The 25433-nt window shown below is 44.0% G+C and overlaps 1 protein-coding gene and 1 non-coding gene across 2 annotated transcripts in view; one reads left to right on the top strand and one right to left on the bottom strand.

The window, feature by feature from the left end:
• SUCLG2 (succinate-CoA ligase GDP-forming subunit beta) overlaps nucleotides 1-25433 on the bottom strand; it is a 212720-nt gene that overhangs the window by 137386 nt on the left and 49901 nt on the right. The window contains exon 2 of the mRNA XM_053378249.1: nucleotides 18244-18385. Coding sequence (XP_053234224.1) covers nucleotides 18244-18385 — 142 coding nt within the window. The remainder of the gene's footprint in view (nucleotides 1-18243; nucleotides 18386-25433) is intronic.
• Nucleotides 19609-19681, top strand: TRNAK-CUU (transfer RNA lysine (anticodon CUU)). Its single transcript has one exon. It is a non-coding gene; the product is annotated as a tRNA-Lys (tRNA).

The raw sequence follows: 25433 nt of genomic DNA, 5'->3' as shown, positions 1-25433 counted from the left end.
AACAATGGAAATAAATTTCTGATTCAGGGGAAATGAAATAGCTAAGGCAACTACAAAACTGGTGCATTCCAGTTAATATCAGAATGTAAGAGGTGTTTGGAGTCCAATTGCACATTTTATGATGACGGAATTACTCGCCGTAATGTCTTGATATTTTATAAATGCTTATCTAAAATCCTTACTAAATTAAAGGGGAAAGAGAAAGCAAATACAGTCGTATCTTGGATCTCGAACACCTTGGCTCCCAAACAAATAGGCTCCCAGACGATTGAAACCCGGAAGTGAGTGTACCGGTTTTGGAACGTTCTTTCGGAAGCCAAACATCCAACGGGACTTCAGTGGCTTCCAATTGGCTGCATGAGCTTTTGAACAGATTCCGTTCAACTTCCAAGGTACAACTGTATATGTAAAGCTTAAAGGTAAAGGGACCCCTGGCCATTAGGTCCAGTCGTGACCGACTCTGGGGTTGCGGCGCTCATCTCGCTTTATTGGCCAAGGGAGCCGGCGTACAGCTTCCGGGTCATGTGGCCAGGATGACTAAGCCGCTTCTGGCGAACCAGAGTAGTGCATGGAAACGCCGTTTACCTTCCTGCCGGAGCGGTACCTATTTATCTACTTGCACTTTGACGTGCTTTCGAACTGCCAGGTTGGCAGGAGCTGGGACCGAGCAACGGGAGCTCACCCCGTCGTGGGGATTCGAACCGCCGACCTTCTGATCGGCAAGTCCTAGGCTCTGTGGTTTAACCCACAGCGCCACCCACGTAGGAGACAACTAAATACTGAAGTTACAAGTGGACCTTCAAGTCAGCAGAGAGCTTATTTTCTGTCATATTCCAGGTTACTTGAGTAACTTCCTTTTGTTACACATCACATGGTGGCAGTGGACATCTCTAAATTCACGGGGAAAGTTAAAATACTAGCAGTATACCCGGCACGAGGAGCTATAAATAAGACCATATTCTTTCCCACTGCAAATCCTCCCAGCTATCTGTGTCCCTTGGGGCTTGTTAGTTTCATTTCTAGACCCGGGGGACAAAGCACTTGCTGCAACTACCTGCAAAGAGAGGGCTGGAGACACATTCCTTCTTTGTGACTGGGAAGAATTAAAAGCATTTGGAAAGGAGGGAGGGTTAATAATGACATCAGCTGTTGTTTTTTAAAGTGTGTGTGCGTTTGCATGCAAAATGAAATCTGACTTTAATACAAATCTACATGTTAAAGCTGACACACAAGTTTAACTGCATCCATGACCTTCCATTAACAATACGGGATTAAAAGCCAGCAGGAAAACAAACAACGAATGTGTGTGTCAATTTCAGCAACACACATTAAAGACGGCAAAGACTGTGAGTGGCAGTGGAATGTTATTCCCATTAATAATATCATTCAGGGCACAATCAAATGAAAGTTTAGCAATCTTAATTATGAAAATTAAGGAGAACCCTGCCTGATGAGACCAAAGGCTGGATCCAATGGCCACGTCTGAGCAGGAGAGCAGATGTTTCGCAGGCCAAAGATCCCTGATTCAATCCCTGAAATCTCGTGGTAGGATGGAGAAAGATTCCCTGTCTGAAACCTTGGGAAGTTAGTGTAGAACCAGGGAGGCCCATGTGGTATTCTCCAGATGTTGTTGGACTCCCATCAGCAGAATCAATAGGTCAGGGATGATGGGAGTCATTGTCCAACAACATCTGAAAGATGCCATGTTTGCTCCACCTGGAAGAGACAATAGATAGCTAGATGTGTCCCACCTGATTTGGGTGCCCCAACCTCAGCTGAATCCCTGTTTCTCCTCCAGCCTCCACTTATCTCCCCAATGATGTTCCTCTGTTTTTGGCCTCTCTCCCAGCTGCCCTTCCATGCAGCCCAAAGGCAAGTACAAGGAGAAGTCTTTAACTAATCAGCTCCTTCCTTCTGGCAGCTTGTCTCCCTAGAACCCTTTTTTTTGGGGGGGGGTAAAACTTGTTAGTTTGTGAAGAACTAAGAAGCTGGGCAGAAGGGAGGTGGGCAGAAGAACCTGGAGCATGCTGCTTTTCTTGAGGGAAGAATGACATACACCATGCTCATAGTCCCGCTAAAGAAAACAGATTTCAGGCTCCTGCTGGGATGAGACTTGGAGCATTCAGTAGGAGGACCAGAACAGAACAAAGAGCCTTCTGATGGCAGAAGCAGGAGGTGGGGGAGATGTGAAGAATGGGAGTGCTTTTTGTGCAGGGCTGCTGGAAGGGAGGTGGCGGTGGTGGGGAACCCAAAGAAGCATTTTGGGAGGGAAAGGGACTAAGCTCTCTTGTTACGTACAGCAAGCTGACAAGTCCACCAGGCCACTGACTAGCTTTGAGAAACTCCTCCTAACAACAGAGGGGTGGTCTCTACAATATATAAAATACTACTCCAAGACACTGCAACCCCTCCCCCCTTATCACGATTAAACATGCAGACAAACAAGGTGACAGTGTTTAAGCTTGTGGGCCATGATTTAATCAGGAATAACTGGTTCGTGTGAATGGTACCAAAAGTGAACTGGAGGTTGAAGGAAGCGTGACTTCTGCAGTTAAAAGGTTTGAGGGAAGGCACCCTCAAGGTATGTAGAAGCTCAGTGCAGGAGACAGTTAAAGTGATGTTGCTGCTTAAGTTGAGTACCTTAAAGTAAAGGGACCCCTGACCATTAGGTCCAGTCGTGGCCGACTCGGGGGTTGCGGCACTCATCTCGCTTTATTGGCCGAGGGAGCCGGTGTACAGCCTCCAGGTCATGTGGCCAGCATGACTAAGCCACTTCTGGCAAACCAGAGCAGCGCACGGAAACGCTGTTTACCTTCCCGCCGGAGTGGTACCTATTTATCTACTTGCACTTTGATGTGCTTTCAAACTGCTAGGTTGGCAGGAGCAGGGACCAAGCAACGGGAGCTCACCCCATTGCAGGGATTCGAACCACCGACCTTCTGATCAGCAAGCCCTAGGCTCTGTGGTTTAACCCACAGTACCACCCGTGTCCCATTGAGTACCTTGGGTGGTATCTAACTAGTGTTTTGTGCTAGTCCAAGGATTGTCACTTGTGCAATGTGCAACTCAACAGAAAAAACAAACAAACCAACAAAAACTGTTCTCCATCTCTTCTCGAGATGTTCTCACTGTCCAGTAGAGCTTCCTACAACCTTGCAATTTTACTTTCTCATTCCCTGCTCCTACGTTCACACCATTTTTCACTTGCAAGCCAAGATACAGAAAAACTGGTTACTCAGCATCCCAACACTTAGGGGCTTTATCTGTTAGTCATGCTGAGAGTATACCCAATAAAATTAACGGACATTAATAGGAGCAAGATAACATTATCATTGCGTTGCGACCCACACAATCTCCGACTTTTGCAAAAAGCCTAACAATACAATTCCCACCATTAAAATCCATTCCTCTACACTTTACTCAACATAAAAACTGCCCCCCTGAATCACATAAGAAGTTGACCCAGCCTAGCACTCTAGCTTGACTCTCATGGGCAGCTGCCAGCAGGGAGAGGATACAGATTAAAAGCCCCCTGCCGATCCTCACATCTGACCGAAGAATCAATGCCTTTTAATTGTCACGTCTAATAGGCATTGACAGACTCGACCTCAGGGATTTATCCAACCTTTTTGAAAGCCACTCAAACCAATGGCCACACTTTATGATACAGTTATCACAACACAAATTCTATTAATTAGGTGTTGTGTGAATCGAGGCCTTCTATTTTTATCATTTACTGTTTGCGATTTCAATTTCATTGCACGTCATTAAATTCTATCATGCTTAACTCTTCTTTCTCCTTCTCCTTCCAGAGCTGAGGATCCCCAACCTATTTAGGCTTTCCTAAACAACCCAATCCTTTTTATCAGTTTAGTTGAAATATGCCACAAAACAACAAGTAGGGTGTGGCCTTTGAGCCCGGCTTGTGGAATTCCCAGAATTCCCAGAAGCCTCTGGTTGGCACCATAGGAAACAAAGATACCAAACAACATGGACTTTTGCTCTGATACATGATGAATCTTCTTATGCCCTTATACTGTATCCGCCCGCATTCTTTTGATATGGAGCCTAGTGCATGCTAAACAGGGGCATGTCACAGGAATGACATTGCGACCCTCTATTGATGCTTTTGAATTATGGTGTTGGAGGAGACTCTTGAGAGTCCCATGGACTGCAAGAAGATCAAACCTATCCATGCTTAAGGAAATCAGCCCTAACTGCTCACTGGAAGGACAGATCCTGAAGCTGAGGCTCCAATATTTGGCCACCTCATGAGAAGAGAAGACTCCCTGGAAAAGACCCTGGTGTTGGGAAAGATTGAGGGCACATGGAGAAGGGGACGACAGAGGACAAGATGGTTGGATAGTGTTCTTGAAGCTACCAGCATGAGTTTGACCCAGTTGCGGGAGGAAGTGGAAGACAGGAGTGCCTGACATGCTCTGGTCTATGGGGTCATGAAGAGTCGGACACGACTAAATGACTAAACAACAACAACAACACTGCTGTTTTTAGTTCCTTTCCTGATAACACCATAGCATTCGCTTCCCGCACCCCATCACCCTTGAAAATTATAAATTTAATGAAGTACCATAGAAAGCATAGTATTCCTTAGAACATTCAAGAGACAGATGGTTCAAGAAATGTGAGCAGGCGTATGCACTCAACGTCCTACAGAACAGACACCAGAGTCAGTCTACGCTGACCTACTTTCAAAGTTGGATGTTGCATTTCCAAACATTTGCTTGCCAAAAAGAATATTTCACTGATAAATGAATCTCTTTTCCAACTGTTAGCCACCTGGTTACTGTTCAGAGAGATTGGGTGTGGGGATTGTAGCTCACAATATAGCACCCCATCTTTCCCAACCTGGGGTCCTTGCATTTTGGCTCCCATCAGTCCCATTCAACATGGCCAATGGTCAGGGACTATAGGAGTAGTAGTCAAAGCATCTGGAGAGCTCCAGGTTGGGGAAAGCTGTAGCAACGTGTTTTGCTTCTTTGTCAACCCAGATCTCTTCTATGCATGCAACTCATCTGCATGGCCGCTATTTGGAAGTAACAGACACCTGCTGCAAGCCACAATGGCAATTTTAGGCCAGGCGGACCTCTACCTGCAATATGGCATCTGTACCAGATGTACCTGTATTGGTGCTGAACTAGTGCCTGGAGATGGCAATGAATGCCTATACATTCTCACATCCAGTGTGAGGACATTAACATACAAAGCTCTCCATGCCTGATGGAGCACCTCTACCTGCAGCAGCCTTCGGTTTTGAAGCCACAACTCCTTCCCACAAGGAGTTTAGACAAGCACTATCCCTACTGAGTTTCAGACACCTGGACAAAGCTGCACCCTGAATGCTTCTCAGGTGTTTTACTTAAAAAGAAAGAAAGAAAAGAATTTAAATTATTGAACGCTTTAAATTTTGGAAGTTAAATGTATGTTTTAAGTTTCGTATATTGCCTAATTATTGTACAGCCATACCTCGGTCGAAGAACAGTCCTGTTAATGAACAACTCGGGCAATGCACTCCGGAAAACCGCAAGTAGGTGTTTTGGCTAGCGACCTTTGCCCCGGAAGACAAACGGAAGCCGACTGGTGGAAGGGCAACAGCGGCGGGAGGCCTCATTTGGGAAAGCGCGCCTCAGTTTAAGAATGTTTTCAGTGTAAGAACGGGGTTCTGGAATAAATTAAGTTCGTAAACGGAGGTACCCCTGTATATTTTATATGTTATTATTATTCACCTACTGAGTAAAAAGTGTGATTTAAATAAACAAATAAATAAATAGTTAGTGTCAAGGAGTGGTTGGGAAAGAAAGAAAGAAAGAAAGAAAGAAAGAAAGAAAGAAAGACCTTTTTCTGGGGTACGCAGGGGTACTAATACCCCTAAACATTTTGCAAATCTTTGTCCATTTACTGTATTTATTTTTCCCAATTTGAACTATAAAATGGTGATTTTCTTGAGTCAAAATGAGAGCACCCCTAAACGTTTTTTAAGGGGAAAAAGCACTGCATACATGCATGCATGAATACATAGCCAGATAGCTGTTCTCATACTATTCAGCATACTACAGCGACATATCAGAAGTAAAAGAAAAAGTCTGGAGACATGCAGAGGACTAGAAACGTGGATGTCCCTTCTCTGCTACAAAGCAGCAGAAGGGGAACATGGTTCTGTAATGGACATGCCATTTGCAGGGGAGGAGTGGCTTATCCCTAACCGGATGGGGGACTGCCAAGGACTGAAGAAACAGCGGTCCACATTCTGAGATCCATTTTCACCACCAACCATCTACAGCCTAAAGCTCCACCCCTCCAGCCTATGGAGAAGTGCTCACAGGAAGCTGTACTGGATCCAACTGAATATTACTAACCCAATCTGTGCTAATGAACGTAGCAATATTAACAGGTAATTTCTGGGGAAGCCTTTGTGATGCCAGTGGTCGACATCAGGATAACACTGTTTCTGGAAGGAAGACAAAGTTATGGCAATCACACGTTATCTGGTTTTTCAACCGTGACTATTATTTTACATCTTGTCTGAGTATTTCAGGAACATGAAAGTGACAGCAAAATTAATGTCAAAACAAACTGACAGCTCTTGCTATACTAATGCATTCCATGCTATTGGGAAATTCTGATTCAATCATACCTAGCCTGTTCTGACAGCAAGAAAAACAACTAGAAATGACGTTCTTGAACTTTTTAAGCCGAGAAACAAGAATGCCGCACTATTCCTCTATCCTCAGAAAATCAACCGAATAGCAGATTAAGAGGAACGGTTACAGGCCACCCTCCCTTCTCCCATTTCCCTTTAAAGGGGGCCTTTCCAAATCTCTGATGGATCCCTCTTTCGGGTTATTCTATAAGGGCCATTCATAGAAAGATCCAGCAGCCACTGGGAGTCCCACCCCAACCCTTTAACTATGGATATTTCCCTGGTCAAATGGGCTTACGACAAGGGAACCTTCTGTTTTCCATTTCTATGGAGTTGGCTTGTAGTAGCAAGTAGAGGTCACTACTGGCAGTTGAGTCTTCCAGGATTTTCCCAGGCCCAACAGCTTGGAAGCAGTGAATTTCCTCTCTACAACAGCAACTTGAAATGAACTTAGCAATAGCAATTTCACTCCTCCGATGCTACATATGTGATTGGTGTAAATCACATGCCTGTCTGAGAAGAGTGTGGGGCAACCTTGGGTCTCTCTCTCTCTCTTTCCCTAACCTACTTCACGGAGGTGTTGTGGAGAAAAAAATGGGGAGAAGAGAACATGTGAAGCATTCTGAGCTTCTCATTGAAATTGTGGGATAAAAATTAAACCAACAACAATACCTCTATGGACAACGTGTAGCTCTCCAGATGTTACTGGACTACAACTCCCATCAAGCTCCAACATGCCAGTCTTGTTGGCTGAAGCCAACAGAGTTGGAGCCAAACAACATCTGAAGACAACAAGTTGCCCAGCCCTGTCACAGAGGTTAAGCAGTGTCTTAAGTAGGCTATCCTGCCTTCACCAGAAACTGCTGTTGACATGGAATATAGGTTAGAAATCTCACTACAGGATGCTGCTAGCTATTGTATGTCTTGCGTCAGAGAAGAAAAAAATTCAACATGGAACAGTGGTTGGGTGGGCATGGATAGACTCATGCCTACATAGTTTCCTCAAGTGAGAACACTGGAGGACTTGAAGTCCGTAAAGCATGTGTCAAACTGCCGTACATGGAAACACAGCCCATGTTAAGCATGCAATAGTTCTGTATTTTACACATTAGGAAGGTGGAGTTACTCGCAACACATCCTCGCTTGCACGCCTAGTTATTTTCACAGTTGAAGAATAACAGTATACATCACGATAAATTAGAAATAAAGAACCCAAATTATCCTTGTGCTCGTGTTATTTGTAATACAATCTGGCTTTTTATCACATTTATATATTAGGAATTGTGCCTTCTGCGGAAAAAGTCACCAATCAAACTCCCTTAAAACAAAAAAAACAAAAACAAACAAACCACACAACATAGCCAGGATTAAAAAGAATGGTTTCTACGGCATATGCTAACTATGAAATTCAGTACTCAATTTATAACAATATTTTGTTTGTATTTTCGTCTCCATTCCCACTTCCAAGTGGCAATTTTAGTAATTTGATCAGAAATCCAACACGGAGAACAGTAACTCAGCACAACATTAGTGTCAAACAGCTGAAATGAGATTTTGATTTGCTGGCCCCCTATCCATTACTCACATTACTATAAATCTATTTGATTCAAAGACGTTTGGTGGCAGAGAAGGGTTATAAAATAACGAAAGGTATGCTGCAGCTTGCACTCACGTCCTTAGTGAAAGTTTCTAAAAGTATAAATGGATACTTCTAAGTGCTGGAGGGCAGGGGAATAAGGGAGGGAGGGAGAGTAATTTTCTTATTCAAGAATTTCCCTATCAACACTGCTTTATTAATTAAGCTTGATTTGTTTGGAGACCACATGTTACTTTGAGCTGAGGTTAGGGAATCCTGTAGCCCTCCATATGCTGTTCGACTCCAGCTCCCATCAGCATAACCAAGGCTCAGGGAGAGTAGGAATCCAGCAAATTCTGTAGGGCCATGGGTTCCCTACCCACTGACTTAAAATATTATGAGAAACACCACCAACACTGAAGAGGTCCTTGTTGACTGACAGCCAAGCTGGAGGCTTACATACAAAATCTCTGCTCGAGTATTTATTTTCTCAGTGGTGTTGGGCAAATGGCTTACTCTTTTTTGTCTGTGTCTGTAAAATCAGCCAACATGAATAAATCCACCCCTTAATTTCACAGACTCTAGAGTACATTCAAGGTCCTAAGGGGCAAAATTTGGGTAAAGGTAAAGGGACCCCTGACCATTAGGTCCAGTCGTGGACGACTCTGGGGTTGCGGCGCTCATCTCGCTTTATTGGCCGAGGGAGCTGGCGCACAGCTTCCGGGTCATGTGGCCAGCATGACTAAGCCGCTTCTGGCGAACCAGAGCAGTGCACGGAAACGCCGTTTACCTTCCCGCCGGAGCGATACCTATTTATCTACTTGCACTTTGACGTGCTTTTGAACTGCTAGGTGGGCAGGAGCAGGGACCGAGCAACGGGGATCCCATCGCGGGGATTCGAACCGCTGACCTTCTGATCGGCAAGCCCTAGGCTCTGTGGTTTAACCCACAGCGCCACCCATGTCCCTTATTTGGGTACCCCTCCCCAAAGTCTATACTGCCAATTTATGCACCCTGGAACGGCAAAAAGAATGCTTTAACGGCATGGCAAATGGAAAATTCAGAAGATCTCGCTAGACTGGAAGTTCAACACCATATTAATTTCCAGCTACAAAACTGCCCTCTGGCTCAGGTGCAAAAAAGAAGATAGGTGGTAAATGAAACATATTAAGGAGGGATGGAGTAGTGATGATAATTAGCTAGCATGGAGATTAATTAGTTATTTAGCAGAGGAGGTGTGAAGGCAGCCTTTGTTCATTTACCTTAAGCCAAGATCAGTTCTTACCGACATACTCAGTTTCTTTGTTTGCAGCTCAGCTTCAGGTTTCCGAGTTGGTATAAAGGGAGGGATAATGATAATAAAGCAGTAATAAAAACAAGTTGAATGAAAACAACTTAAAAACAAGATTAAAATACAACATTAAAATATTAAAATGCAGCCTCATCACAGGAGGAGAAAGGAAAAAGGAAAAAGAAAGAGGGGGAGGGAATCAAATTGGCTCCAAGCCAAAGGCCAGATGGAACAACTCTGTCTTACAGGCCCTGTAGAAAGAAATCAGATCCTGGTGTCATGAGGCAGAGCGTTCCACCAGGCCGGAGCCAGAGTGGAAAAGGCCCTGGCTCTGGTTGAAGCTAATCTAACTTCCTTAGGGCCCAGGACCACTAGGGTGTTGCTATTTATGGACCTTGAGGCTCTCCGTGGGGCATACCGGGAGAGGCGGTCCCGTAGGATGAGGAACCTTTCACGATCTAGAGATGTCATTCGCTTTGGGGCAATCTTCAGTGGGCATGGCCAGAGGCAAAAGTGGCTGGAGCAACGAATGTAAATTTTACCTCTGTACAGAAAGCTGTTTTCTATAGACACACTCCTCTCTTCTCCATCCAGATAAAAAAAGAGGCATCATCAGGTTACAGAGACACAATTACAAGGAGACAAGAGTACAGGAGCATGGAGCTGTGGGAGTTCTCCTTCCAGCAGGGAGAATACACCAAGATCTGCATGTCCTCCGATGATGAGGAAGTGACTGTAAAAATTGGCGGAGACCAGGCGGTCAAGTTCCCTGATCGGTTGGGGTGAATTCTGCAAAATTCTGCCCAGTGGAGGGGAGACATTGCGATAAGATCAGTCAAGTTTGACTGACGTTCAGCCATGCCTTGTTCGTGTGTCAGAAGAAGGAAAAACAGAAAATAAAACATGTTACTTGACCTTGTCTGCCTTGCCAGCTTCTTGGGGATTCCTACTGACCCTGGGAGGGAGAATTCTTAAGTTGGTTTTTGTTCTTAGTTTTACTATGTATTTTCTGTTTTTTATATTGTAATTTTATCTTATGAAGCGCCCTATGGATGAAGGGTGGTATGTAAATTGAATGTATAAGAATAACAAGGCAAAAACATTCTGGGGTAGTGAAGCAGTAACAGTAAGTCTGGTCCAGGAGCAAGGGCCAAGGTTCAGGCGTCCAGAATTAGCAACAAGAGTTCCAAGAATGTGTGGCACTTGCAAAGTTGTTCCAATGAGTTTCCCTCTTTTTTCTTGATGCGCCACCTCTTCTTGAGGTTTATGTAAATTATGTAAACTATGTACGTGCAAATGCACATCGATAAACTCACTGAAAAACATTTAAATGTATGTACTTTAAGTGCATATTTTTCGTTCTGTGCACACAAAATGCGTACAATGGGATGGATTGGCGGATTGATGGAGTGTTAAGGAGATCAAAATTAGCTGCTTAGCACATCCCCCACCCACAGGGTATGCTGCTTTTTCAGCAAAAAATGTCTGCTTGCAGAAACATCTATTTGAACCCAAGGAACTACAGTGGTGCCTCAGGTACTTAATTCGTTCTGGAGGTGCGTTCTTAACCTAAAAATGTTCTTAACCTGAGGTACCACTTTAGCTAATGGGGCCTCCCGCTGCCACCGCATGATTTCTGTTCTCACCCTGAAGCAAAGTTCTTAACCTGAAGTACTATTTCTGGGTTAGCGGAGTCTGTAACCTGAAGCGTCTGCAACCTGAAGCATCTGTAATCTGAAGTGTATGTAACCCGAGGTACCACTGTACACAAGCCCGCGCAGAGCTCTCCTCTTCTTGACAGTGAATGGGAAAGTTTTCTCACACAGCAGAACCTTCACTCACCCCATCAAATGAAATTCTTGATCAGGGATATGTGGAGGTGGGAATCCAAAATACACAACAATTACTAGCATAGCTCACATCCTATTATTAAATTCCTTTGTCACAAAGAACTAACTGAAGGCAGCCCACCCCCCGCTGCCCCCTTCCAGAGAAACCTGCCCTCAGCAAGTCAAAGCCATAAAGGGAAATCTGATCTTACTCTGTTCATGCAGCAAAACCAAAATCTAGCAACTTCAAATGCATCTGCAGCTTGCAAATGTGGATGTTTATTCACGTTCATTAGAAGTCAATACCAATGCCGATATTTTTAGGTTGCTACCTTAATCCCATCTGTCTCCTCTCTCTAAAGAAGTTCAGCCTCATACCTGACACCAACTGAAAGCCCCGTGCAAATACTAACGATACATTATGATCGTTCCCTCACAGACGAATTTGGAAGCAAGCTCTCAAATCTCTTGGCTTGTTATGCCATGTTAAATACAGATATAAAAAGACAAAATTGTTTATTTTGAGCTTCTATCATAAGGCAGATTGGGCATAACAGAGTACTTTCATGATTATACAGAATGTGTTATTTCCTTATTTGTTGGATACTTGCAGGCTCTTGACCTGGAGCATAAAATGACTTAGCGCTGACTTATAAGCAGTGCTTCTTATAAAGTCGTTTCAACTAAGAATTGCTTGGCAATGTGCAAAGCCAAAAATCCTTTGGGTTCTGTCTTTTACTAGACAGAATCCCCTTTGCAGGCATGCATTAATGCCATGACTTTAATTTTCTAGTCATCCGCTTTGCTTGGGGTGGGGGGAGTCTATCAACTCCATTAAGCATGTTTACAAATCCTTTTATGTTCTTTCCCCCTTTTTCACTAGCAACTTCCAGCAGTTTTTGACATATTTTTCAGGGAAACCGTTAATCAAGAAATGTACTAAACACATAGGGCATTCTAACATTGCCACCGACTTTAGTACTGCAGAGGCTTGTGTCTGAAGGAACTGTATCCACCAGTAAAATTTTCATTTGCAAACAGAAACTTTTGGAAGCTGTTTATTAACTGCAAGCACTGGCAGTCAGGCAAACTATTCCAAGGCTGTCTCTCCCTGGCTCAATGCAGATGCAACGCTTCCCAATCTCTGAATCATGATGAATGAGAGATCATGAGCTAACAGGCTCCCCACGCCCCTCAAGCTGGGATGCTATGGTCAGTTAAAACAATAATCAGAATTGGGTTTCAAATGCTGATTTATATCGAATTAGCATTCGGGACGTGGGTGGTCTATACCACAGAGACTAGGGCTTGCCAATCAGAAGGTCGGCGGTTCGAATCCCCGCGACAGGTTGAGCTCCCGTTGCTCGGTCCCAGCTCCTACCCAACTAGCAGTTTGAAAGCACGTCAAAATGCAAGTAGAGAAATAGGTACCGCTCCGGCGGGAAGGTAAACGGCGTTTCCATGAGCTGCTCTGGTTCGCCAGAAGCAGCTTAGTCATGCTGGCCACATGACCCAGAAGCTGTACGCCAGCTCCCTCGGCCAGTAAAGTGAGATGAGTGCCACAACCCCAGAGTCGTCCGCGATTGGACCTAACACTCAGGGGTCCCTTTACCTTTACAGTTAGCATTCAGCATGGTGAAGATCATGCAGGTAGGGAGAGATTCAGACCAGAGAGAAAGGGGAATGCAAGCCCAAGAGGAAAAACCCAAATGAATTCCTTGTGAAGAGACTGAGAATGGCCACATCTGCCCCCAAACCATTAAAGACCTGATGGACACTCACACATTGTGATCTATGCCAACAAAGACTCTGGAACAACCAGTGCTGTCAAGTGCGCATCCTCATGGGGTTTTTTTCCAATGCCAAGAGAAAACCTTTTGCTTCATCCAAGTATTTTTAAACAACTCCTGTAGTTCAGTCCTTTTAGTTTTAAATCTGTGTTTTAAACTTTAGGGTTGTGGTGAACATTATTATATTATATTATATTATATTATATTATATTATATTATATTATTAATTTATTAGATCTGTATGACACCCTTCATCTGAAGATTTCAGGGTGGTTCACAACATAAAATTACAATATAAAGAAACACAAAATACCTAATAAGAACAGTGATAAAACAATACCCCCCCAAACGAACACATTTAAAAGGACATAGACTGTTAATCAACTGAAGGTCTGGTTGAAGACATGAACACAACTAACCCAGGTTTCTTACTGGTCTTTGTCTGTCTTACCACTTCGTCTATCTTGTGGGCATGGGGAAAGAGAAGACACCCAGCTAAGATGATCTTTCTAGGGAATGCCAGGGTTTTTCAACCCCAGGGTACAGCAGAGAAGCACATGGCTCTGTATACCATCTGGGAAATCTACAGAAGTGCAATGGTGGTTTCTGTTCATGTAACTATCATGGCGTCGTATCCTGCAATGGCCCAAATGACGTTCTAGATAACTAAATGAAACATACGTTGGTTTGCAGGGATAAGTAGACGAACAACATATGAATTTTGAAATGCATTATTCAGACTGAATTTAACTAAACACAACAAAATGATGCCCCAACAAGCAAGTTAACTACAAGGACTGTGTTAATTAACGGCTTAGTGGAGCATGGCAGTAATTTCATAGCTCTTGCAATTCCCTTTACACTAAAATTCAAAGATGTCTTAAATAATCCAGTTAATTCACTGTGCACTTGATACACTTAAATAAAATGGAACATTATCGCTGCGAATGATGGAAACATACTTTCAAAGATGGAAGATGCAAGGCAGTTCAATGAATGAATCATAAACGTTTTTCCACCACCATGTGTTTTACTGACATAGTGATGGAATACTAACAGCAGAATAAGCAGCAGCAGCAGCAGTATAAATAAATTTATATATATCTTAAAGCTGAAATGGGCCCCTAAGTGGTTTACAAAGCGCAAAAAGCCACAAATATTTAAATATAGGCACCCATAAATAAAAGAGGCAATGTTGTTGTTTAGTCGTGTCCGACTCTTTGTGACCCCATGGACCAGTGCACGCCAGTCACTCCTGTCTTCCACTGCCTCCCGCAATAAAACAATCCAATTAAACAGAGCAATTTAAAAGGTCGGGAGATCAAGGGAATGCCTGTGTAAACAGGTCCGTTTTCCAAAGCCAACAGAATGCCAGTACAGATGGGGCTATCGTACTTCAGCAGAGACACCCTCCTCCATCGTTCCGTATCATGCTTGTTTTCAGAACTGTTCAAGCCCACATTGGCTAGGCTCTGAAACTATGCATTCCCACTATGCACTCCAGTTTCATACAACATTGTTCAATCACAGCTGGGCACCTGACTTGCTCCAGTCCATGAACCAACCATGACCTGCCCAGTGCTTTAGACGTGAACCCCCACTTCAGAGCCCAGTTTGGGTCAGGTGATTCTCAGGAATGGGGACCAGCAGAGAGGTAGGGGAGCTGGCAGAAACTTGTGCAAGCAGAAACGCATCCCATGCTTGACAACTCCGGCCCCTTTGTTATTGTTGTTTGCTCCATGCTTTAAAAACACAATATGCTTCCCACCCCCCTCCTGATATTAATATCCCTGTAATCATACACTGCAATCAATGGCAATATCATTAATAAACCATGGAAATGCCGAACAGTGAGAACATTACTCAGTCTAGAGATCCGTCTCTTTTTATTATGACATGCATACAACTAGTTTTCTTTTCAGTCCTATTTATAAAAGCCCTTATCTTATTAAGTAGTATCACATCTCAAGTTAAAAGCAGCGAGTAAAGGTACGCTACAAGATCTTTTTCTGGGCTCAGCAGTCCTTAAAGTGAGCTGATGAGAGAATGAAAAGGGAGAGATTAAATATGATGAGTTCAGAGCCTCACAGGAGATAATTTTCATTTAATCTGCTGAAGTGGCACACGCTGCATTCTGCTGCCTTATTGTCATTGCAATCTGAAGGACTATTACCGAAACAACTTTCACCTATGGAAGAGCAAGGCTGCATATGTAGAGCTTAGTTCTTTAATTTGGAACGCAGCATTTACTGGCACTAAGCACAGAGTTACAAATTGACTTTGAAGTCCCATTAAAGAAGGCATAGGCAAACTCCGGCCCTCCAGATGTTTCGGACTACAATTCCCATCATCCCTGACCACTGATCCTGTTAGCTAGGGATGATGGGAATTGTAGTCCTAAACATCTGGACGGCCGGAGTTTGCCTATGCCTGCATTAAAGCCAATAGGTTTCCAACGGAGGTGCGGGGCTAAGAGAAGCCCATGGAGCTCCTGGATACCTCTGCCACTCTTCCAGAATGTTGTATGTGGCTTGAATGGCCTGGAGCCAGACCTGTCCCTGGCTCAGTTCTTAACTATGAGTGCCTGTGTGTCTTCCCAATTGACCTGAATTAATCATATGACAAGAGCACAAAGCAGCCAAGACAGATGGCACTTGCCCAATCTTGCCACACACATGTGTGACAGGCTGGGCAGAAATCATGTTGCCCTTCATAAAACAGGGAAAGGAAAGGTGAGACTTCACCACAAGACTTCACTCCGCCCCACTCCTTTGCCCCAGAGGTGCTCAGTAAAAGCTGCTGCGCAGTATGTGGTGGCCGAAAGAACATATAAGGGAAGACTCATTATACTATGAGAATCTTTAGTAAGCTACTTTGGAGCTATAAAGCAGGATAAAAGTGGTCAATGAAATATGCCAGGATTCCAAACCAACTACAGTGGTACCTCGGGTTAAGTACTTAATTCGTTCCGGAGGTCCATTCTTAACCTGAAACTGTTCTTAACCTGAAGCACCACTTTAGCTAATGGGGCCTCCTGCTGCTGCTGCACCGCAGGAGCACGGTTTCTGTTCTTATTCTGAAGCAAAGTTCTTAACCTGAAGCACTATTTCTGGGTTAGCAGAGTGTGTAACCTGAAACGTATGTAACCTGAAGCGTATGTAACCCGAGGTACCACTGTACCTGACTGATTTCAGAAGGTTCCCCATGACATTATGGTACTGGATTCTGCACGTTTTGTGCACAAAACATTTTGTTTTGTTTTGTTTTTATTTGATTTCCATTCTGTTTCATGTCTACATGACGCATGCAGCTATTTGGGGATTTGGAGTGATGCATCAGACATTAAGCTCTGTTTCCCCTTTTCCTTGAACCCAGGTGTGACTGTGGACATTCTAAACAGGTATCAGGAGTCAGAAATGAGATGGCTGAAATTCAATTACTCTATCAATATATTTCATTTCCTGGCTTTTAATTGCCTTTGGTGATTTTGATGGTTTTACTGTTGGAACATTTTTATTGCTATTGTGTAACAGTTTATTTACCTGGTTATCCAAGGACTTTTACGTAGAAATGTAATGAACATAAAATAAACTACTTAGCAATGGCTGGCAGCGCAGTCCTATGCAGGTTTTTGCAGAAATAAGCCCCAGAGTCTGAGGAAACTTGCTACTTAATAATAGTAATAATATTTAGATGTATTAGTCACTTATTACCAAGGTTTCCAAGTGACTTACATAAACATAAACACATTATACCATTAAAAATTCATATAAACCATTAACATTAATACTGCAAACACCTACAATTCACACATGCACAGGGAGACCACCGCCACCCCCTGGCATAACAGCCAAGGGGAGTTTTGGCAGCACACTAACGACATAACAAAATCAGCTCAGTAAATAAGAATGCAGAGATGTAGACTTGCATACATATCTAGTAACCAGCTAATGGCATCTGGCAGCTTGGTCACCATGCAGACTAAGCAACAATTCCTTCCGCCAGCCAAACTTTCTTTTTCATTTATTTATTTTTTAAAGTACACGTGGGACCTGGCAACACAAGATTGTAGTGCCCTCATTATCTAACAGTAAGTTTCTTGCTTAGGGGCCTAGGCAGCCAGCCCTGCCCCATTCTGGAATGCCATTCCATTCTCTCCTACACACTACTTTCTTTTTCCAACTGATAGTCAACATTTCATAACTAGCGAGCATGTTCATTCCACATTAGGGGGTTTTTTGGGGGGAGGTTGCCCCCTTTGGTGGATTTTTAATTTTTATATTTTTTAAGATTCTGCAATACTGGGGTCCCCAGCCCTATCCTAAGTATAGGACTAAAAGGTAAAGGGACCCCTGACCATTAGGTCCAGTCGTGACCGACTCTGAGGTTGCAGTGCTCATCTTGCTTTTTTGGCTGAGGGAGCCGGCGTACAGCTTCCGGGTCATGGGGCCAGCATGACTAAGCTGCTTCAGGCAAACCAGAGCAGCACACGGAAACACCGTTTACCTTCCCACCGGAGCGGTACCTATTTATCTACTTGCACTTTCGAACTGCTTTCGAACTGCTAGGTTGGCAGGAGCTGGGACCGTACAATGGGAGCTCACCCCATCGCGGGGATTCAAACCACCGACCTTCTGATCAGCAAGTCCTAGGCTCTGTGGTTTAACCCACAGCGCCACCCGCGTCCCGCCCAAGTATAGGACTACCCCTCCTGTTTATCAGTGATCCCAGTTTGTCTACAATCCTGTCAGCGCTCACTATCCAAGTTTGCTGTTTAGCAGGACTGATAGCAAGAAAGGGAAATGAAATTCTGGAAAAGTCATATTGAGCAACTGCATCCGCTATTCCGCACTACACTGCACGTTCCGTTATATATGTATATATGCTGACACTCAGAGCCTCTGGGACTAAATGGAATAAAGATTGCATATGAAACCACGTTCGTTATCTTTATATATTTCCGATCCCTAGAATAAAAACGTGTCTTCGCTTCAAAGACCGTATGCAACATGTATGCAACAATATATTTGCAGCACAACGTAATTTTCCAGGCTGGTTTACAGCCTCTGCAGGTTTCACTTCATTACTAGTCAACTTACTTAGTCTCTTAGCAGCCTCAAGAGCATCATTTGCAGTGTCAGCCACGAAGAATCTCTGAACTGTGACCCCGTGATCAGCCATCAGTTTCTTACTCTGGTATTCCTGCAGGTTTAGCCATCGTCTAGGGGCCAACTGAACAGCCTACAGAAATGAGATGGGGAGGAGATCACAATGTTCATTATGAGCAGTTCATGCAGCAGTCAACAGAGGTATTAAACAGCCTAGTTGTGGTCACCTGCAACCCACAATAAACAAGGCTAGGAAATAACTCTTTAAGATTTTTGCATAGAGTACACTGTATGCATGTTTATGAGCAAAATATTCCGCATCCTTAGAAGAAGGCATTTAGATGGCACCAGTGTATGGTACAGTACTTCTTAATTTTATCCAGGTGTGCTCTAGCTTCTGTGAAATAAATTGCATCTTGATGGTTTCCCTCTCCCAAGCTCCCAAAGCACAAAACATCGTTATCAGGTTATTAGATTAGGTTGTTCACACTTCCATCCAGACAAGTCCCAGTCACAATATTGGGGTTTATTCTTGTGTAACTGTGAGATTTTCAGTCTTAATTTCAGTGCAGTTCTCACCTGAGTTTCAGACTTTCCAAGCATCCCCAAATGAACAAGAAACGTACATTTTTTTAAAAAAAGGCATCAGGGCCAAACAGGTTCTAAATAAAATCTATATTAAAAAAAATGAGCGCCACTGTGATCTAGCAGATATTTCATCCATATCCACTGATGGATATCTAGCGGAGTACTGGTTAGGGAGCCCTGTGCTGCAATCCTTCATCAGTCATGAATTTGTTATGTGCTCCAAATCTGGCTACTTCTCTCCTCAGCTATGCCCCTAACTGAATTGTGGCTGAATTGTGCAGAAAGAGAAAAAGAAGATGGGGGGAGACAGAGAAACCTTTGCATGGAACTGGAGAGGGTTGAATTGGCTGTTAAATTTCTATTTCCTATACAGCTGAAGATCTGCAAATCTAAGGAACGGGGCAAGTTGGCCCTCAGTGCTGAACACGCTTAAGATCTAGCCTACTCTTACAATCTTGTAACAGCATGGATTCTTCTAGCACCACAACTGTTTCAGATTTTGCTGCTATAATCACTTTCAAGTTGACCTAAAATTAGAACCTGATCAGCTTAACAGCTTCTTCAAGCCCTATGATCCTGTGCATACTTACTTTAAAAAAATAAGAATTATGCTATTTAAATATTTGTGAGCATGGCGACATTTTACACTAGTTCAAACCAAAATGCCAAGATTAAAAGGTGTCATAGATCTTGAACCATGGTCCCTGGGCCTCATCCCCTTTGCCACTCAGGCATTAGTCAGGCCATATAACCACAACACATTATCATGCTGGGATAGCTCAGTCGGTAGAGCATGAGACTCTTAATCTCAGGACTGTGGGTTCGAGCCCCACGTTAAGCAAAAGATTCCTGCATTTCAGGGGGTTGGGCTCAATGACCCTCATGGTCCCTTCCAATGCTATGAGGGGCTCTGTGGTGCAAGGGATCAGTATGTCTGTCTGTTAACTAGAAGGTTGGCGGTTCGAACCCATCCAGGGATAGCTGTGGGCAAGATTCCTGCATTCTGGGGGTTGGAAAGGATGACCGTTGTCTCCTCCAACTCTACAGTTCTATGCCCTGGAGGCCAAAATTGTGAACTACACAAACTCAAAACTCCATCCAACCACTGCCTGCTCCACCTGGAAAACCAAACTTCAAGCTACACCACACGCAACCCAGTGTTCAACATATACTATGTAAGGAATGGGGATAATAATAATAATAATAATAATAATTTATTATTTATACCCCGCCCATCTGGCTGGGCCTCCCCAGCCACTCTGGGCGGCTTCCATAAAAACCAAAAATACAGTAAAATATCACACGTTAAAAACTTCCCTGAACAGGGCTGCCTTAAGATGTCTTCTGAATGTCAGGTAGTTGTTTATCTCTTTGACATCTGCTGGAAGGGCATTCCACAGGGTGGGCGCCACTACCGATCCTGTGGCTCTCCAGATGTTGATCAACTCCCGTTTCCGTCAGCGCCAACCAGCATGGTCACTGGTCGCCAAAAGTGGGAGCTGTAGTCCCAACAACATTTGGGAGAAGAAGAAGAAGAAGAAGAAGAAGAAGAAGAAGAAGAAGAAGAAGAAGAAGAAGAAGAACAGGAGGAGGAAGAAGAGTTGCTGTTTGGCTTTGATATCCCACTTTATCACTACCCGAAGGAGTCTCAAAGCAGCTAACAATCTCCTTTCCCTTCCTCCCCCATAACAAACACTCTGTGAGGTGAGTGAGGCTGAGAGACTTCAAAGAAGTGTGACTGGCCCAAGGTCACCCAGCAGCTGCATGTGGAGGAGCGGAGACGCGAACCCGGTTCCCCAGATTACGAGTCCACCGCTCTGAACCACTACACCCTGCACTATATGAAAGTGTCTAAGTGGCTAGCTGTCTAAGCAACTCAGAGGTCCTGGACAAGCCTGCCACAAATTCTCACTTGCTTATCCATCCTGAAACCTTGCTAACTCAATGTGCAAGGCGAACCCGCCTTTTGGCCCCAAACGCTGAGTGTGCCAGTTCTTCCTTTGTACACATGTTTGCGTTATCCAGCATAAGGGTGCAACCCTGCAAAGGATCGGCCCCATAATGAGTTACTGACCATCATGTTAGAAGTCAAAGTAAGGGCATAAGAACAGCCCTAGTGGATCAGGCCAGAGGCCCATTGAGTTAATCACCCTGTCTTCACAGAGGCTTGTGGGAAGCCTACCAGAAGGACCCAAGTACAACAGAATTGTGATCCCCAGTAGCTGGTATTCAGAGGGGTGCTGCCTCCAACCATAACCAGTCCTCCATCCATTTGTCCATTCCTCTTTTAAAGCCAAAGAAGTTGGTGACCATCGTGGCCTCTCATGGGAGCCAGCGTCATAAGGATGTCATATGACCATGTAAAAGTATTTCCTTTGGTCTGCCCCGCATCTTTCAGCAGTCAGCTTCATTGGCTGCCCCTAACTTCTAGTATCTCACTGTAAATAGCCATGAGAAGTCAACCTAAGCAACTGTAGTACTACCCAGCCGTGCTGTAATTACATTCTATGTCCTGTGGAAGACATCCTCCTTATGGAGAGATGAACTGTGCCCCTCTGGCAGCTAACCTGCTAGAATCAAACAGCTGTTCATCAAGCAAAAAACCACTATTGGTCCACCAGCTGAGACAAAACAGACACACAGGAATTATTTATTAGATTAATACTGCAATGTGTTTATATCTATCTATCTATCTATCATCTATCTATCTATCTATATCTCCACACACAGAGAGAGAGAGTGGAGAAGCGGGTTCTTCCTCGACAGCTTTGCATTACAGGGGAAAAAAGTAATTATCTCACAGCTATATACGTATATGGCTTGCATGCAATATTAAAGCCTTATATCAAAAGCAGCCGCCCATCTGCTGCTGCCTCTACTTTACAACTGTACATCATGGACCACGACTATCAAAACATACAAGTTTTGTAGGATGCAATAAATAGGCAGTGCCACAAAAAAGTGAATAACACAAAACAGTAAGAACTTCCCTTGCAATAAACTGGCGTTTAAAGAGTATATTTGGAGATTTATTTATTTATTCAATCTACACAGGAGGGCTGGAGCTGCAACGAAAAGCTTTGTTATGTGCAAGGAACGCTGTATGAGAGAGAGAGAGAGAGAGAGAGAGAGAGCGCGCTCTACAGGCTCTCAAATGCCTGGGAATGCTACACAGAGTGAATCTTCTACGGAGGGAGCACTTTATGGCCCAGTTGGAATGTACGCAGCTCAGCTTATTCAAGCAAGCAATGAACAAGCCTTGAAACTGCCTTTTGTGTCCTCAGCGCACCACAATTCAACATTTCCAAAAATGTTCCTCCTTAGCCAGGCCGTTGGTTGGCTGACATTCAATGCCCTTTAAAAATGCCGGGGGGGGGGATAATTGGGTTGCTCTTGTTTTTAATTTTGATTATGTATTTTGTGTTTTTATATTGTGGTTTTATCCTGTGAGCTGCCCTGAGACCTGCGGGTATAGAGCAGTATACAAATTATTATTATTATTATTATTATTATTATTATTATTATTAATTTCCCAGGCTAATTGACCATCGTTTCTTATGCCCCAATCAGGAAACTTCTGGTTACCAGGTTCAGAGCATGCCAGGATTTTAAGCCAACTCCAAACCATGGTTTATGATCTTGGCTCATTCTGGTCTTACTAGCTGTAGTCTCCCTAGCTTGGACGTAAATGGAACTATGGTTCATTAAATCAAGAAACACTGAATCACAACACATGAGGTTTCCAGCAAATGGTACCCAAGAAGCATTGCAGCCTCCAACTGTGGAGGCAGAGCATAGCCATCGTGGCTAGTAGCTAATCCTAGCTCTCTGCTCCATGAATATCCTTAACCCTCTTTTAAAGCCATCAGAGTTTGTGGCCATCTCCGGTAGGTGCAGGTTCCGTGGTTAAACTATGTGCTGTGTGACAAAGTACAGTGATATCTCGGGTTAAGAACTTAATTCGTTCTGGCGGTCCGTTCTTAACCTGAAACTGTTCTTAACCTGAGGTACCACTTTAGCTAATGGGGCCTCCCGCTGCTGTCGCACAATTTCTGTTCTCATCCTGAGGTAAAGTTCTTAACCCAAGGTACTATTTCTGGGTTAGCGGAGTCTGTAACCTGAAGCGTCAGTAACCTGAGGTACCACTGTACTTTTTTTCTTTGTCCTGAATCTTCCAACATTCAGCTTCACTGGAGGTACAAGAGTACTAGCACTATGAGAGAGTGTAAAAAAACCAAAAAACTTTTCTCTATCCAACATTATAAACTTCTAACATGTCACCCACAACTTTAAGCTAAAAAGTCCCAAATGAGATGCCTCAATTGGCTCTTGGTTGAAGAACCTGACAAAGACAGGCTGTGCTGCTAACTTCAAAATGACCCAGAGATATACAGACTTTGGCTTGCCTTTGGCTGGCCAAAAATCCTAATGAGCTTCCAAGACTCAGAACCATTCTGAGATGCACTCCTCCCAACAAGAAGAGGTCTGGACCTTTTCCATATCCTGCTATTCTTACAAGATGCCTCTGTTCAGCACAGTTCAGACTAGCCCCAGTCCAATGCTAAAACTCGAAGCTAAGGAAGAAAGTGAGGGGGAAATGGCCCTGGCTTTGGGTTTTTTATTTCAAAGACAGCTTCAGAGGCCCAATGCATCTCAGAACAGGCTACATACTGATTCCCAAGACTGAGGCTGGAAAGATACATCCTCGTCTATGAAGTTGACATGTGCTTGCAAGGCGCTCGTAGGGCTTCCTGGATGCAGTTCCTTACAGACAAGCTCTCCTTCAGCCTTGAGGGCGTTTAGATGCAAAGCTGGGAATCAACACTCAGGAGAAAATGAGCTCAGGCACTTCCTCAGAAGCAGGCAAACCACCTCTCAATGGAAGAGGAAGCCTTTGACCAAAGGAAGGAGGCATGTGGCTTAAATGACAGTCAGTGGTACCTCGGGTTACATAGGCTTCAGGTTACATACGCTTCAGGTTACAGACTCTGCTAACCCAGAAATATTACCTTAGGTTAAGTACTTTGCTTCAGGATGAGAACAGAAATCATGCTCTGGCGGCACGGCAGCAACAGGAGGCCCCATTAGCTAAAGTGGTGCTTCAGCTTAAGAACAGTTTCAGGTAAAGAACGGACCTCCGGAACGAATTAAGTACTTAACCTGAGGTACCACTGCAATAGGCAGTTGCTGTCTAGTCAACAGAGAGCCCTTGTTAATGGGTTGGAGAAGGCACCTCAAACCCTCCAACAGCAATTTGCAAACCTGGTGAGAGTTATAAACCTGCTTATTTAGGTTCGGAAACTCCCGGCTGCCATCTTAAAGGCAAGAATAAAATGTGTAAGACCAAAAAAAAAATTAAAAAAAAAAAAGCAATGCACATTTTTACTATGATATTCCTTTCTTTTCTATTTTTTGACCTTTAGATGATGGCTCAGCATGCACAGTATTTCCCGAATACCGGCTGAAAATGACATTTGCTGAAGCTCTCGCAAACTAAGTTATTTCCTTTCCGCCCCACTCTGGGTAAAGAAGCGCAGCTTGGCTTTGTGCATGGGCCCGTGCATGGGAGCCTGCCAACGTCCCCCCTCCGCGTACAACCGCTTTGAGCAAACGCCAGGCTCCGCGCTGCAGTAGGGGAATGGAGTTGCACAGATGCTTAGAGCTGTCAGAGGTGACCTTGAGGCTCGCAGCCAAGTTCGCTGCACAGTTAGCTGGGGTTTGTGACAGGCTCTTTGTTTGCCTCTGCAACTAAGGAGCAGCAGGAACGAGGACCTCTGGGGGCAACTAACAAATGGGGCTGGAGGAGCAAGATGCATTTGAGGCAGCGGTAGAAGAGAACGCATCGCTTAACCTCAAGTCACTCAAAGTCTTGTGCGCTGGGGGGACAAAGGAAGCAAAAAAGAAAGGTCCGTTTTGAAAATCTCGTCTCCCTCTCTATAAAAACTGCAACACTAAATGAACATGATGAGATTGCAATAAAATGGGAGGGAATGAAGGGAACAGATAATCAGCTTTTTATCCTTTCACTACAATCGTACGGGTCAGTTTTGGCATTCTGCTCACTCGGGTTTCTGCAGGCGCCTTTCCACGCCTGTATTTGTCTTGTTTTGTAAACTTTTTAAGATCATGACTGCTGCCCAGTTATTGTTCATTTAGAAACATTCATGAGTCCTGGAAAAAGCTTTCTAAAACAGAGACCAGCTTTTCCCAACCTGGTGCGCTCCAGATGTTTTGAACTACAGCTCCCACTGACTGTGTTGGCTGGGGCTGTTTGGAGCTATACAGTGGTACCTCGGGTTACAGACGCTTCAGGTTACAGACTCCGCTAACCCAGAAATAGTACCTCAGGTTAAGAACTTTGCGTTCTTAACCTGTGTGATTTGTGTGAACAGAAATCACACAGCGGTGGTGCGGCAGCAGCAGGAGGCCCCATTAGCTAAAGTGGTGCTTCAGTTTGAGAACAATTTCAGGTTAAGAACGGACCTCCGGAACGAATTAACTTCTTAACCCAAGGTACCACTATAGTCCAAAAACGTCTGGACGGCACCAGGCTGAAGGTTGACACTGGCCATTACTATTAATGTCACAGATGT

Source organism: Podarcis raffonei, chromosome 2, assembly GCF_027172205.1.
Source record: "Podarcis raffonei isolate rPodRaf1 chromosome 2, rPodRaf1.pri, whole genome shotgun sequence".
Taxonomy (NCBI): Eukaryota; Metazoa; Chordata; class Lepidosauria; order Squamata; family Lacertidae; genus Podarcis; species Podarcis raffonei.
This window is presented reverse-complemented; position numbering and strand designations above follow the sequence as displayed.